General features: G+C 34.3%; 1 protein-coding gene across 3 annotated transcripts in view; it reads left to right on the forward strand.

The window, feature by feature from the left end:
* Positions 1–14,923, forward strand: part of LOC126807874 (polypeptide N-acetylgalactosaminyltransferase 13) — a 44,445-nt gene extending 29,522 nt beyond the window's left edge. For 2 of the 3 annotated variants that reach the window (XM_050532736.2, XM_050532737.2), the window contains exons 10-15: positions 236–416; positions 1,137–1,276; positions 2,032–2,130; positions 3,105–3,239; positions 7,959–8,037; positions 8,932–14,923. In XM_050532736.2, the coding sequence (XP_050388693.1) occupies positions 236–416; positions 1,137–1,276; positions 2,032–2,130; positions 3,105–3,239; positions 7,959–8,037; positions 8,932–8,993 (696 nt within the window). In that variant the 3' untranslated portion in view covers positions 8,994–14,923. Of the gene's footprint in view, positions 1–235; positions 417–1,136; positions 1,277–2,031; positions 2,131–3,104; positions 3,240–3,666; positions 3,796–7,958; positions 8,038–8,931 lie in introns of all 3 variants that reach the window. The other variant, XM_050532738.2, reaches the window with a different exon arrangement.
* The last annotated feature ends 558 nt before the right edge of the window (positions 14,924–15,481 follow it).

The following is a 15,481-nucleotide window of genomic DNA, read 5'->3' on the forward strand; positions in this document are numbered from 1 at the left end:
ACTATTCTAAAGTACAGATAATAATTACTATTCAAAAGTATGGATAACAATTACTATTCTAAAGTACAATTACTATTCTAAAGTATAGATACCAATTACTATTCTAAAGTACAGATAATAATTAATATTCTAAAGTACAGATAACAATTACCATTCAAAGTAAAAATTGTAATTATAGTTTTAAATTTGTGAAAATATTATAGAATTTTATTTACGTTATTTCTTTTTATTTTAGGTATGGATGTGTGGGGGTCAAATATTTATTGTGACCTGTTCTCGAGTAGGTCATGTGTTCCGTAAAACATCACCGTACTCCTGGCCAGGTGGTGTAGCCCGAATTATAAACCATAATACACAGCGAATTGTAGAAGTATGGATGGATGAATATAAAGATTTCTTTTATAAAATAAATCCAGGTACATTTGCTTGTTTGTAACATTGAATTTCAGAGAAGACTTTTGGGGTGTTTTGTCACAGGATTCTAATTTAGAGACTGGGTAATGAGATGTATGACATACATTAAATGCTAACTAGGTCATTTGGGGACTAACATGGTATTTTTATGTCAATAATTAGCTTCTCTGCATGGTGAACCGGTTAGACCAGAAGGTCTGCCATTGTTGCATGTGTTACGGACTAGATCACAAGTTTGTACCTGACAATGAGTATGTATGGTGGCCTGCCAAAAATTGTATATTTTCTCCAGTTTCCTCCCGCTGCTAAAGATCCATACGTATGAATAGAAATATACAGAACTCACAGTACATTCATTGTTACTGAATTGCTGTCCCACACATGAAAGTTTCAGCTGAAAAATAAAATTAGTAATCAAACAGACTTTCATGTAACATTTGGAAACAAAACTTGAATCAGTCTGTCCCATCACATCACTAATACATGTAGCACATCAGTTCAACCCAATTCAGCACTTTATTTTGACCTAAGTCAAAGAAATTTAGCTCCTTAAGATCCACTCTGCACAGACTAGGTTATATTTCGATTATCATAAGTTTATCTCTCTCAAATAAGATTTATTGTTACAGTACAAGCTAGGTTATTTCAGGACTAATAAAGCATATGTTTATCTCTCTGCAATAAGATTTATTGTTACAATGTGTAAAACCTTTTATCTTCAGGAGTTAGAAATACGGCTTACGGTGATGTCACAGCTAGAAAAGAATTACGTAAAAAATTACAGTGTAAAAGTTTCCGTTGGTATTTAGAAAATGTTTATCCTGAATCACAGATGCCTCTTGACTTTTATTCACTGGGAGAGGTAAGATATACCATAGTGACCCATTTGTAATTCCCAGATAGTGGTATCTGGTGTTCTAGAAATGGTAACCACACCCTTCAGCACAATTTACATCTCAGAGATAATAAAATGTGCAGACGTCCTATGCAGACAGGAAACTGCGGATATGATGAAGACCCGAGGTTGGGTATATACGTATTGGCGTGCATGTTAAAAAACCCTTGACAGTTGGAATTTCCATGAACAATAGCCGGAAATGTTGCTGTCCAGGCAAAATTTCCATCATAGCACACTGCATGGCATATACTGTCCACATTAGCACGTTTGGTGCAGAAAAGATGTTAAACCCAGTTTCATTTCATTTCCCATCCCAAAATGATTTGTGGGTGTGGTCGTATCAGACTTGTCGACCACGGAGCTCTCAACATCCAAGACCAGAAAATTAATAGTAATTAGGCATTGAAAGACCCTTCTCCATCTCATCTGGAAGAAACACGACTTGCAAACATTTAGTTAACAGGTGTTATAATCCACAGCCTATTCGGGCAACATGTCTCAGCCCCTTTTGTGGCAGGGATGCAAATATAGGGTGTTCCCGGTAGCCCTAATTTGTTCTGTTCTGTTGTGGTGTCCCACGATGATTAAATATACTTCCTGCTGACTTGATCATGGGTAATTCCCTTTGGCTTAAGCATCTGGATTCTATACAAGAGGTCACAGGGTCATTTCCCAGCACGAGAGCATCTTATCTTGTAATTTTGATTTAATGTATTTAGGTTCGTAATAAAGAGACTGGTATGTGTATTGATACAATGGGTAGAAAGAGTGGAGAGAAAGTTGGTATGGTGGCTTGTCATGGTATGGGAGGAAATCAGGTATGTCTATTCTTTGTTTCATTTTAAAAAAAAACAGTGTTCAAACCAGGGCTTGCACTTTAAAGTTTGGCCAATCTGCCAGTCTGTTGTATTTTGTGTAGCTCAGATCAGCAAGATAGTTTTTCTAATAATATGGTAATTTTTAAGCATTATACTGAAAACTAGACATTTTGCAGTATTTATTGTGCCTTTATTTTAAAGTCTTTGTAATTCTAATTTTTATGGCAAATAAATTGACTGGCTGGCCAATAGTACTGTAACTGAAGCTGTGACTCAAGCTGTTGATTATCACAGTTTCTTCTAATTATATATCAAAATGTATTTTATCGGACAAAAGTTACAAGATCATGACCTAAATTAATATTTAAAGAAATGTTACTGCCATGTCTATTTATAATTTTAAGATATAGTTTGACAGTTGTAATCCTAAATACATAGCCCTCGACTGTTAACTTGTGTTTAATACTTGCATTAAGATAGCAATATCAGACACGGCACCCAACACTAATTATAAACTTATTAAATTTATTGTGGATATCAGTCAATTTGATTATCATACTTTCAGTTAACAATAAGTTTATAATTATGCTGGAGGGAATTTCTCTTTAATCTTTAAGGAGTCCCGTTGGCCCCACTAGCCAGGGTTGTGTTGGTCTAGAAAGTTTATCTGGATTTTCTGCATGGTTTACTCTAATCAGTAATGTAGATAGGAGGATCGGGCTAGGAACAGCTTCTGAAACGAAAAACCAACGTCCCACTTTCATGTTGACATGCACATAAGAGAAGCCTTGATGTTTGGAATTCGATAAAGAACACGCATAGACAAAATTTCCTTCATAGCACACTTGATTAGTATGTTGTGCAGAAGTGTGGGATGTTAAACCCTATTTTATTTCTATAATCTTAAAGCAGATATTTGATTATATATTGTATGTCTATGATTAACATGATACCCTAATGAGCTCCCTTTTCAGGTTTTTTCATATACTAAAAAGCAGGCTATACAGAGCGATGATATATGTTTAGATGTGTCCACAATGAACGGGCCTGTCAAATTGTTTCAATGTCACGGTTTAGCGGGAAATCAGAAATGGGAGTATGATGAAGAGGTAAAGGGAAACAACTCTACAATCAACCACCATCTCGCAGTTATATGCCCCTGAAGTTTGACAAATTCTTACACAGCTTGTTTGTTATGTTTCCAAAAAAGACTAGTGAATCATCAAACACTTTCGTACCACCAAAATTTCAACCATCACAGAAATTTGATTTTACCAAAAAATGCAACCAATACAATCTGTTGATTGCTAGATTGAAGATGATTAATTTGGACGATTACTCGTTTTGTAATTCTGTTCGACACTCAAGCTACAAGATTTTGTTAAATTTCTGCCCATGTTTCATATTTCAGGGTATTTGTTTTTGCTGAGTTGAAAGTAGATCGCATGGCAGCTTACGTTCGCAGTGTTTATTTAGAATTATTTAGTCCAAAACGTTGATGAAATTGTTTGTTCTTTTTCTGCATGTGACGTTCAGGTTTTCTCGCTCACGAAGAAACAAAAGCTCATGACGGATGACAATACATGTATCGTCACGAGTCACAACAAAAAAGTTATGCTAGGCAATTGCGGCGGAGACAACACAGAGTGGAAATACGATCAAAAGGTAGGGGCTTAAACGCAGCTTCGATTGGATCACACAAACTTGCATGGTCATTGGTTGATAGGGAGATTGAATAATGCTTAAATGACTTCACTATTTCACAATGCAGCATTTAAATGCTGTAATAATTCATCTGAAATGATTGTGGAACTTATTTAAGCAAAATGAAATTTTTTTATGCCACTATCAAATTGTCTTAACGTCATCTTTAGAAATTATTTTTTTATCGGTTTAAGTTTTCCAATGTTAGATATTTCATATTTTGATTTTACCTTTGGGAGTGAAACTGCCTAAAAAATTGAGAGTTAATTTTGTATTGTATTCAGCTGAGATGGAAGTAAGATAGATTTGATAGTGAGAATGGGGTTCATTTTATGGATGTATAGAGGTTATGGCCATTTCTTAACTAATCTTTAATAACTTTATGCTATCCAAAGATCAAAAATATGGATTGTTATTTCCTCCCCTGACCCCCCCCCCCCCCACCTCCTTCCAAGAGAAATAATTATATCATGACTCTGTTTCTTGCATCCAGTATATACTTTCGCAACTAAAGTTCCATAATTTGAATTGATATTTTTATATGCACACATTATTACAACACTTTGTATTTATGTTTGTACTAAATGTGTTGTTATACATGTAATCTTTTGTGTAGCTAGGATGACTGAATTGTCTTTCTTGTCTTTCACATGCACTTTAGACCGTAAGGTTTGTCATCAATGCTAGTGCCATGGATACAATCCTAGGCTTGTATGTTAAAAGGAGTATGGTTGCTCGCCTAACCATGTTGGTTTTCTTCACTTCCTCCATGACCCCCCCCCCCCCCCAAACAAAATATTGAAATATAATTATTTACTTGTATCCCAATATGACCTAGTTTTTGTTGAATGGACATCAAACCCTATCTCTATCTCTCTGTTACATAGCACAATTCCAAATTATCATTTATTAATTAATTGATTGAAGAAATATGGCTTCTTCCTATGTACATCTAAACAATCTGATTAAAATACAGATCTATTTTTTGTTTTGTTTTTTATGCTTTCAATGGCCTACACTACATGAAGATCTGACCTTTTGTAGTGGGAGGTCACGTCAAATATTTGATTAACCAATCAGCGTTGATGTTTCTAGTGGATTACCCACAGTTCTGTGCATCTCACGCCATAAACTCACCGTAACAGACCGTTTCATTGGCTAATCCGTCACATCATCCAGAACGGGGGCCATATAACAACTCTTCCAGATCCTAGTTTAGTAAAGACAAGTAACCTAAATTTTGAACTATAAAAAACAAAACGAAATAGGATCTGTGTTTTAATCTGATTGACATCTAAGGGTTTGTTTGATTCATCATGATTCCAAGGTCTGTTTAACAAAGAAATAAAATCTCTTGAAATTGATTCTAATCGATTCTTTTATTCATTAAAATCACTGATTATCATTTGCATTTTTCAAACAAAATCTAATTTTCACTGCTTAATCCACACCAAAATGTACTCAAATATTTGATTTAAAAAACCAAACCAAACTATGAGTGATTGATGGATAATATTCCGGCTTGAATTCATTCCAAGTATAAAAAGACCCGAACATAGTTTATGATTGCTTCGTATGTTGTGGATGCCAAATGTGGCGAAATTTTCAATGTATCATATCTTCGTAAATACTGAACGAAATTGATTTATATTCCTTTTAAAGATAGAACTTTGAGAACATTATAATTTGGTAGATATTAAAAATCACACAAATGATGATCAATGTTTTTAAATATTTACTGATTTAAAAGTTTCAATCGATTATCAGAGATTTAATTTCTAGTAAAAAAAAAACAACAAAAAAATGACTCCTCCACACTATTTCTGATACCCAGCCTGATATCTCAATGCTAGGAGAGGCTACCAGAGATGATGTTTGAGGTCCAGGATCTTGAATCAATCAAACATGTCCAATATGACTGGGTAGGGTTGTAGTATCCACCCTTGTCTTAATGTGTTCCGATCGAAGCAGCGACATCCCTAACATAAATGTAGGTCCTACTTTTAGTAAACCTGCTGTTTAATCATTGGTGCTTTCATTTATTTTAAGTTTCACTTGTAACCAAGGTGATTGGCTTACTTTTAACTCAAGTTGGTATCCCTAGAGATCGTTGAATTCATGTCTTGTCTTAAAATCTTGGGGCTTTTTTTTTTTTTTGGAAGGGTGGGGGGGATGAATATACATAGACCAGGGCTTTTATTTGGATGAATATACATGACCAAGGTGTTTTTTTAGACCTATTTAGACCATTGTTGCCATCTAATTTCTGACCACAACAACTCTTGACGGGCGGTTAGTTTACTTGTCACTAGACAAAAAAATTATATTGTCATCGCCCCCGTCCGTCCATCTGTGGACGCTCTAGAGGCTAAAGTTAATATCCAATTGACTTTAAATTTATACACAGTGTTTAAGGTCATGAGACGAAGAAGCCTATTAATTTTCAGCGATTTCCGATAATTACTGCCAGAGTTATGTCCCTTGATGACTTCAAAAAATCTTGTGGACACTCTTGAGGCTAAAGTTGATATCCGATTGACTTTAAATTTATACACAGTGTTTAAGGTCATGAGACAAAGAAGCCTATTGATTTTCAGCAATTTCTGATAATTACTGCCAGAGTTATGGCCCTTGATCACTGCAAAATATCTTGTGGATGCTCTAGGGGCTAAAGTTATCATCCGATTGACTTCTGATTGATACACAGAGTTTAAGGTCTTGAGACGAACAAGTTTTTTGATTTTCAATTAATTTTGATAACTTGAACAGCTAAATCGATGATATTAAATGTTTCGTATACTAAACTTTATAGTATGGGGCAGAACTTTATAAAAACCAAACAAATTCTAATGATTTTCTGATAATTACTTCATGAGTTGTTACCCTTAATCAGTTTTTAGTGTATTATAAATGTTTCATTACCGAAAAAAGTAAAAATATGCGACAACTCTGGTTGACTGCCCAGACGATTTAGCTGCTGTGGGCGTATGTTTCATTGCCTGGCAACCTATCTTTATGTAAGTAAGCCTGATTCGCTTTAAAGACAGCCCAGGTCTTAGAAAAAACCCACACAGAAATATTCATCCAAATTTGCATCATGTATTTTTGAATTATTATTAAATGCTTTGCATGTGTTAATATTTATGGTTAAAAGTGCATGTAACTGGTGGTAGCTTGTGTTTGTTTTGCTTGTATGGTTTTATTTATGTACACTATGTGATTTTGGTTGGGATTTATGTGATCACGATAATACTTATGTTGGGAGTTATCTGAGATTGTGATAATGCTGACATTGGGAGTTGACGTTGGGAGTTATCTGTGATCAAGATAATACTGACGTTAAAAGTTATCTGGGATCGTGATAGAAAATTTGATGTGATTGATTTTTGCGTGGGGGGGAAGGTGTCAAGAGGTTTAAGTTACGTGATGTATATGATAACACCTGTTATCTATCAGATTATTTAACAACACTGCATGAATTTAATATATATTTTTAATTTTTATATAGGTGGGCAATCTTTTTATTTCATTTTAAGTATTGGGAGTAACCTTTCCAATAATCACTACTCCTAATCATCCCCCTCTTTCCTCCATTTCCTAAAGCAGTTTTATATAATCGAGGTGTGTTTTCTGTTCGTGCTGGCTACAATTATTATCAACATCAATTATGACATTAAAATTGGGGGTCATTGTAATGAGCAGTCAGGGAGACAATTCCCGACACAAGCCCAAAAGAACCATTGTGATTTGCCATGGTTGGCAGGAATGGCTGCTCTGGGAGCGACATGAAAGTTATGCCTACTCATTCAGAAGGGATGAAAAACAAGAGGTCCGAAACATCTGCATGTGCTGTGTTCGTGAAAGATCTCTTGACAGCTAAAAATTGTAGAAGAGAAGTCTGCATTGCACATCTAACCATAGAAATAGAAATTACCTAATATTTCTCCTAAAATGACGGAAGTACTGTGTTGATGAAACATGACATCCCCCCCCCCCCCATCCTATTGCCTTGACATCAAAAATTACCCAGCTGAACAAAATTTATGTGTATTTTTTTTTTAAAAATCTGAGCAATAAATATGTTATCCCTGAAATGAGATGTATTTTGAAATTCTGTCTTTCAGACATTTGTATTAAAACATGTGAATACAGATATGTGCCTTCAAAAACCAATAGGTCGTGAAAGAGATACACCATCTTTAGGTAAGCTAAAAATATTAGACCACAAATACTTTAATAATGCATAGAAAAATGATCTTTTGGTAAAACATTTCTAGCTGACTGGACTTTATTACATACTCCTTCATTTTACATGATACACATCAATTTTGGGAGTCTCTGTGAGTCAGTGAGTATAACGCAGGTACACTAACCAGGCAGTCACCAGTTCAATTCCAATCATTGCACACATCTTTTCCTTTAGGCCATGATCAGGGTTTATAAGGCACTTGCTCGCTAAGTAGGAAGTCTTGGGTATGATCCTCATTTTCCATCATAATACTGTTAAGACGGCTGGGAACCTGACAAGGAAAGCATCTAGTTCTACAAATGGGGCAGAAAACCGAGGTCTCCTATATACCCTTGGTAACGTATTAAAGATCCCCTTACAAAGTAACAGAAGACCAAGGTACCATTGTCCAGGCAATATTTCTCTTGTAGCAACGGGCTTGGTTTAATCCTGTCTTCTGTGTTGATAGTCCTGAAATAACCTAGTTTCTGTTGAGTGCACGTTAAACCCCATTTCTCTCTTTCTTTTACCGGATCTGTGCAGAAAATGAAATGAAATTAAATGAAATGAAATGAGGTTTAACGTCCTACTCTTCTGCACCTAACCTGGGCTAATTGAAGACGGGGTGTGCAGAAAAGTAAGAGGTTCAGCCCCATTTGATTTCACATGACTTTTCAAACGGTGCCTTTAAACCATACTCGAGTTTTATTATTATATCAGAAGGACGAATGTGATCGAAAATTTTGATCAAATTTGTACTTCAACTGACAATGGGAATTCCATTCTTAGAGTTGTTTAAATTGAATGTACTCCCCCTCCACCACCACCACATGCAATCCATTATTGTAATTGATATGGTTTGTTTTCAGGAAGTTGTACAGGTGAACTAAGTCAGCAGTGGATTCTGGGAGATATGAAGTTTGAACAGTAGATAGATAACTTTAAACTCTCTCAATTTTAACCAATCAAGACACTGATCTCAGGAAACACGAACCAATCAGAAAGCCATCCATGTAATTTAAAAATCACGCCTGTTATGTTTTTAAAGTGTTGAAGTTGTTTGCGTACGACCTTGATGAAGGTTGTTGATTATTATTGTTTGTATGTTTGTTATGAGAGAGTAGCCTGAATCTGTTAGTATGTTAAGATATATTGTTATGTAAATGTAAATTTGTTGTTTTTTTAAAATCATTTGTAAACAATTTACAACATGGTCATTCTTTCGTTTGTGAGAGATAACGTCTTTGTCAACTGAGGATGATATTGCAAATTGGCATCGAGGTAAAACAACCCTTGGCAGTTGGAATTTGAAAAACTGTAAGCAGAAATGCAGTTGTTCAGGCAAAATTATCCCCCTCTCATTGCATACATGTCCATTTAGATAAAATTTGCCATTTTACTAACATAGAACGATTAAAAGAGCCAAAGATTGTGCAATAAATGTTGGATGACCAAAAGGAAAGATACAGGCCTTGGTGATCTGAAATTATATACTGCTGAGTGTCATAGTTTATACATTAAGAATAGACTGCGATGTATTGTGTGGAGAAATTGTTTTATTGGAATAATTATTGTTTAGTTTTAATGTTTATAGTGTTTATTTATCTTGTTTACGTGTTCAATATTGACAAAATTCATTTGATAGTGTTCAGTGGGTAGGAATTATTGTTGTCTCAAAAATTAAGATATCGACACAAGTGCTTGGATAAAATTAGCTATGATGAATTTTAATTTTAAAAATTTTATTAGCTAAAATGAATGTAAATGTCATAGACTATTTTAAAGCTACATTCCCAGGAAAGTATTTATCGGGTGGTTATTTCCAATAAAAGTGTGACAATTTTGGTATATATGGAAAGTAGAAATATCAATCTTACTAGAAAAATACTGGATTCCCTGAAAAACACTCATGGAGCACATACAGGACAAAAATGTAAGGGTTTCCTTAATCGACAGCCCGACAATTAGAAGTGTCTTCACGAGTGACGTCGACGGTTGCCCGCGGAGATTGAGCGCTTGATGTACATTTTGATAAACTTTATGAAGAATTAGACGTACAACACTTTCTGAGATAAAAATCATGGAAAAACATGCGGGCAGTGGATAATCCGAAAATTTAATTAGGCTTCGATATTTGTAATAACTTTATGAAGAATTAGACGTACAACACTTTCTGAGATAAAAATCATGGAAAAACACGCGGGCAGTGGATAATCCGAAAATTTAATTAGGCTTCGATATTTGTAATAAATAGTCAGCAATTAAAGAAAACGTCGTCTTGTGTATGCAATGAATTCTCCTCTTGCGTTGCTAGGTACTGAGAGAGGGAAGTCACGTGACACAAACATGACCTCTTTTGATCGATTTTTTATAGCCAGGGTATTCCCCGACAATTGCAATGTTTTGAGAAGGATTTTAAGCAAAATTATGATAAATTAATTAGTTTGAATATGTTTTTAGTCCAAATATATCATCAAATCACCCAGTTTTTACCCGGGAATGTATCAAAGCTAAAGTGAATTTGTATGTCACTGAGTATACATAAGTTACTATGGTTTTGAATATCAATGCCAGCGCGGATCCACAGGGAGGGTCAAGAGGGTCGACTGAATTTGGGGGTTCCAAGGCCCAGAATGGTCAGAAATGGCATCTACAATATTTGATTTTTCAAATTGTCTGGGGATGGACACCCAGATGCCTCCGTCGTGGGCACTGGTGAATTTACACACCAATATGGAGATTTGAAATTCCTGGACCTGTCCCTTCTGAACATCGTAAATCCTCCCCTGTATTGGTTATTATAAATGAATGCCAAAGTGGATTTGAATGTTAATGATTATTGATACGCTGGAAGAAATTTGATTGTTAAAACGTGTTATTGTGTATGTTAATTTGTTTCTGTGTTCATATATATATATATATATATATATATATATATATAATTGTACATATATAATTGTACATAGTAGGGTTATAATAATATTGTTTTGTTATCGGATCATATGAAACCGTGCCTATTCATGCTTAGCTTTTCTTGGCGAGCTGACACTTTAACAAATATGGTTTCTTTTTAATTAACTAACCATTCCTTGTGGGGGAATTTTTGTGAATCAAATTTATAATGTAGAATATTGCAATATGTCACACACTCAGCTGGAGATGTTTCTTAAAATTTAATCAAAATAACATTTCCAAGATAAAATTGTGTATGAAAGAATTATAAATGTACAATGGAGAGCTATAGATGAGATAATTCTTAGTATTAACTTGTTATTTAGATCAGTGTGACAAAATATAGATCAAAATAAAAAGCATTGAATTTGAATGAGCTTTTTACACAACATGGATCATATAAATCAATATCGTATAATTCCTTCATTGTGTATCATTGTGCTTCATTCACAACATTGTGCTTCGTTCACAACATTGTTGGTATTTGTTAGAATGTTAACTTCAAACTAGCAAATTAATTTGTATGTATACTTAAAGCTGTGGTGGGTGCATGTGAGTTTTATTTGTTTTTTTTAAATAGTCGAATATACATTAGGACATCACTAGTACTATAGTGCAGCTCGCTAAAGGGAATGTTTCACTATAACAACATGCTAATGTACTAAATGGACACTAACAATAGTGTTATAAAGTGGAGCTATATTGCATATTATATATGCATCTCACTATAATGCTGTTGTAGCAACTAGACTACTGGACCTAAAATCAGTGTTATAGTGAAGCCCTAGTGTATCATAGCGTCTTGCTATAATGCTGTTGTACAAACTGGACATAACAAGAGTGTAATAGTAAAACTCTAGTGTCTTGCTATAATGCTGTTGTACTAACTGGACACTAACATCAGTGTTACAGTGAAACCCAACTGTAATTTGTCTACTGTTAATTGAAATGTACATTGGAATAACAATGAAATAGAATGTTATTATTTATATATGTATTGTATATTATAACTTAATACCATATATATAATGTATATATTTGTGTATATATTGTAATATAAAGGCCATAGGATGGGATGTTATACATGCTGTAGACAGGATTATGCAAATGACGGTGCTCGGTCTACACATTTATCACTAATTTCTCACATTTTTAATCTCTTCAGCTCCTTGTGTTCTAAAATATGCAGCCTAGGACAGCAAAATGAGTCCCTGTTTACCTTATATGAAATGTTGAAATAGGATAATTTTTCTGTCATAGGTCGTATAATTACTTTGTCAAGTGTGGGATATGCTAGGACTTCTACATCTTCGACTTTAGTATAATTGTTTATGTTGCAAATGTCATTGGGTTTAACTACGAATGAGGTCAACCTTGTAGCTTGTTGTTACTTTAATTAGAAACCACTGTGAATATGTGATCAAAACACTGGTCTCGTTACTGCAAAGAACCCTCAGTTCTCACTTAGGTAAGCTCGTCAAGTTGTTCACACGGAGACAAGATTTGCACTTGACAGTTGGAAATGAAAGGAGAATAGTAGGAATCAACACTGCCTGGGCAATATTTTCTCCCTAAAATTGCACATGTAACCTTCAAAATAAAACATTTGGTAATTTAGTTTCAAAATGCAAGACATAACCATAGAAATAGTTGCCAGGTGTGACTACCACCATTGCAGTCAAAGGTGAATATTGTGAAGATAGTGATTATGTATCCTCTAATGGATTTAAACATTATGTTGGGACGGCTCACCAAAAACATGGATATGGATTTGAACAATATGACAGGATGGCTCACCAAAAACGTGATCAACATGCAAACTCAAACATTTTATGTAATACTAGAAAGAACTCTTTTAGCCAGTTTGTATATAAATCAGAATTTTAAGTTTAAAGTAGTGGACCAAACATTTTCTTGTTATTAAATTATGAATTTGTATATATGGCAGGTTCTTTCCAGTAAACTGCTCTAAAACCAAAAGTCACAGAATTTTTATACCTTCGCACCGAACGAAGTGACAGGAATATCGATATATCTGTGCTCTGCCCATCCTTTCATCCTGGGTTTGTTTCCAAAGCATGTCTCATAAACCCTTCTAGATCTTTATGGAACTTTCTAAAGACATCAACTTGTGATATTAGTTGTACCTTTTGGTGATTAGAATGTTTTTGGATTTAATTATTTGGGGGAAACAAATTTGACTACCGTAGTTATGGTCCTGTGGACACAAGCAGCTCAAGTTATTATCCTATTAACTTGTATTTAATACACAGTATTTATACCTATTGATTTTCAATGACTTTTGATAACTACTTACAAAGTTATTGCCCTTGATCAATCAAAAATCTTGTTAACACTCTAGAAGGTTAAAGTTTTTCAAATGCCATGACTGCTTGGAACACTTAGCTGTTTTATTGTTGCTGGGCAACCAATAGAGACTTTTGGCAAGCGTAATTTCCTGGTCCGTATCGCGTATTCGTATGGATTTTGCGTGTGACGTCATCAATGTCTGTGTATTTCTCATACGTGATACGGCACACGGATACGGCAGCACGTATGGAACGGCTTTCATACGGAAATGGTCCGTATAACACTGTCGTCTTTTTCCCGTCTTTTTTGCTACTTTTAGACGCTGAAATGTTGCATCATAGCGTTTTTATGAATCTGTGTGTATCCTAGAACACAAAGGTGTATATTTGATGTGATTTTAACAGTGATAACGACTGGAATTTAATCATCATTTTTGATGGGTTTTTCTCTAAATTTTCATATTTTTCCCGCCTGTCTGCATACTGGTTGATCTATGGGCTAAACTTTCTGAAATAATACACTAGTGAAACCAAAAATTGCTAAAATCTGCCAAAACTCTAAAACTACATTGACGCCACGTATACGATACGGATGGGAAAAATCCGCTTGCCAAAAGTCTCTAATGTTTATTTTGATTACCCAAGGAAAATTCTGATTTGTAAAGTAGATGGCAGCAGGAGCTATATTGTATATAAGATATGATTAGTATTATTTTATAGGAGATATATATATATATATATATAGCAATGGTGTGAAGCAGTAGTAGTCTACTTATTAAGGCAGATGCAGATGGATGGCTTTTCATATCATTAGACAACTTGAAAAAATAAATTTATGGATAACTTTTCATAGTATTGTGTACAAACTGTATGACTGATCCACTAACATTTTATGTGGGCTGTATTTTGTATTTGACAAATAATTTTGTAATTCATCATGAATGTTTTATCAATAAAATATCGCTGAATACACATCAGTTATGGGACAGACTGTGCACATAAACTAGAGTGGATTGAGATACATGTAGTTAGATATTGATGCATACTAATAAACAAGCACAAATTAAGTTAAAAATAACAAAGACAAAATGTCAAGTCTAGTCAAAATGTTATGCATAAAGTTTGGAAAACATCATAAATTTGCAATGTTCCTAATATTTTATTAGAGTATCAGACATGTAACGTTCAGTAAATTGCAAGCAGTCACTTGGACATTCAAATGTAAAAGTTGAAGGCATAATGTGTGGCTTTTCATACATGTAGTATTGAATTTGGGCAGCCATGAATCTCTGACAGATGACATTTACATAGAAGGTAGAACCATTGCTACATCAATGATATCTGTCCTTGGATGTGATTTCTGTCGGAATAGTAAAAATATTTTAATTAAATTGAGGGACTGCATTCTATGTAGGAACTGTTGTAAATTGTGTGTAATTGTACATAAATAATATGTTATGATATTAATTGGCATTGATGCTGATATTGGTTGTCATGGTGATCTTATCAGTTGTAAAATATGGAAAATTACTTAGAAATGCTGTATGGCCTATTAATTCAATGAACCAAAAATAAAATTGTTTCTACTTATCCAACTTAACCAGTTTTATTTTGTTTTTCTTACTTTTATTCTTGTTTTATTTTAGACCTGCTTTTGAGGTTAGTCCCAAAGTGACCTAGTTTTTGTTGAGTGGACGTTAAACCCCATTTCTCTCTCTAATTTTGAAGGGAGACAATCATGGTGCACTTATCCCTTTAAAGTAATTAAGTCTGTAACTCAGAATCATCCACAGTCTTCCATATTGCAAACATGACCTATTGGTCAATTTAAATCCACATTGATGTTGTTATCTTACAGTGAGAAGATTGGCATCTGATTTCCAATATTAAAGACACAGTGAATTGGCATCGAATCGCATGCCAGAATGCTTTTGAGTGCCATTTGTAATGATGTGACTCGATGAATGAGGCTAAACATATCCCACGGAAGAATACTACTGATGCTACTCAATTGGGACACTTCATGTATATTGCTAAACATAACTGATTAGATATTACAGTAAAAACAGAAATGATTGAATGTATATCAGTTTATATACATTCATATTACATTATTATATGCGTTGCAACCCATTTGTGTTTATTTCTAGGTGCCAAA

The sequence above is a fragment of the Patella vulgata genome, chromosome 9 (assembly GCF_932274485.2).
Source record: "Patella vulgata chromosome 9, xgPatVulg1.2, whole genome shotgun sequence".
Classification (NCBI taxonomy): Eukaryota; Metazoa; Mollusca; class Gastropoda; family Patellidae; genus Patella; species Patella vulgata.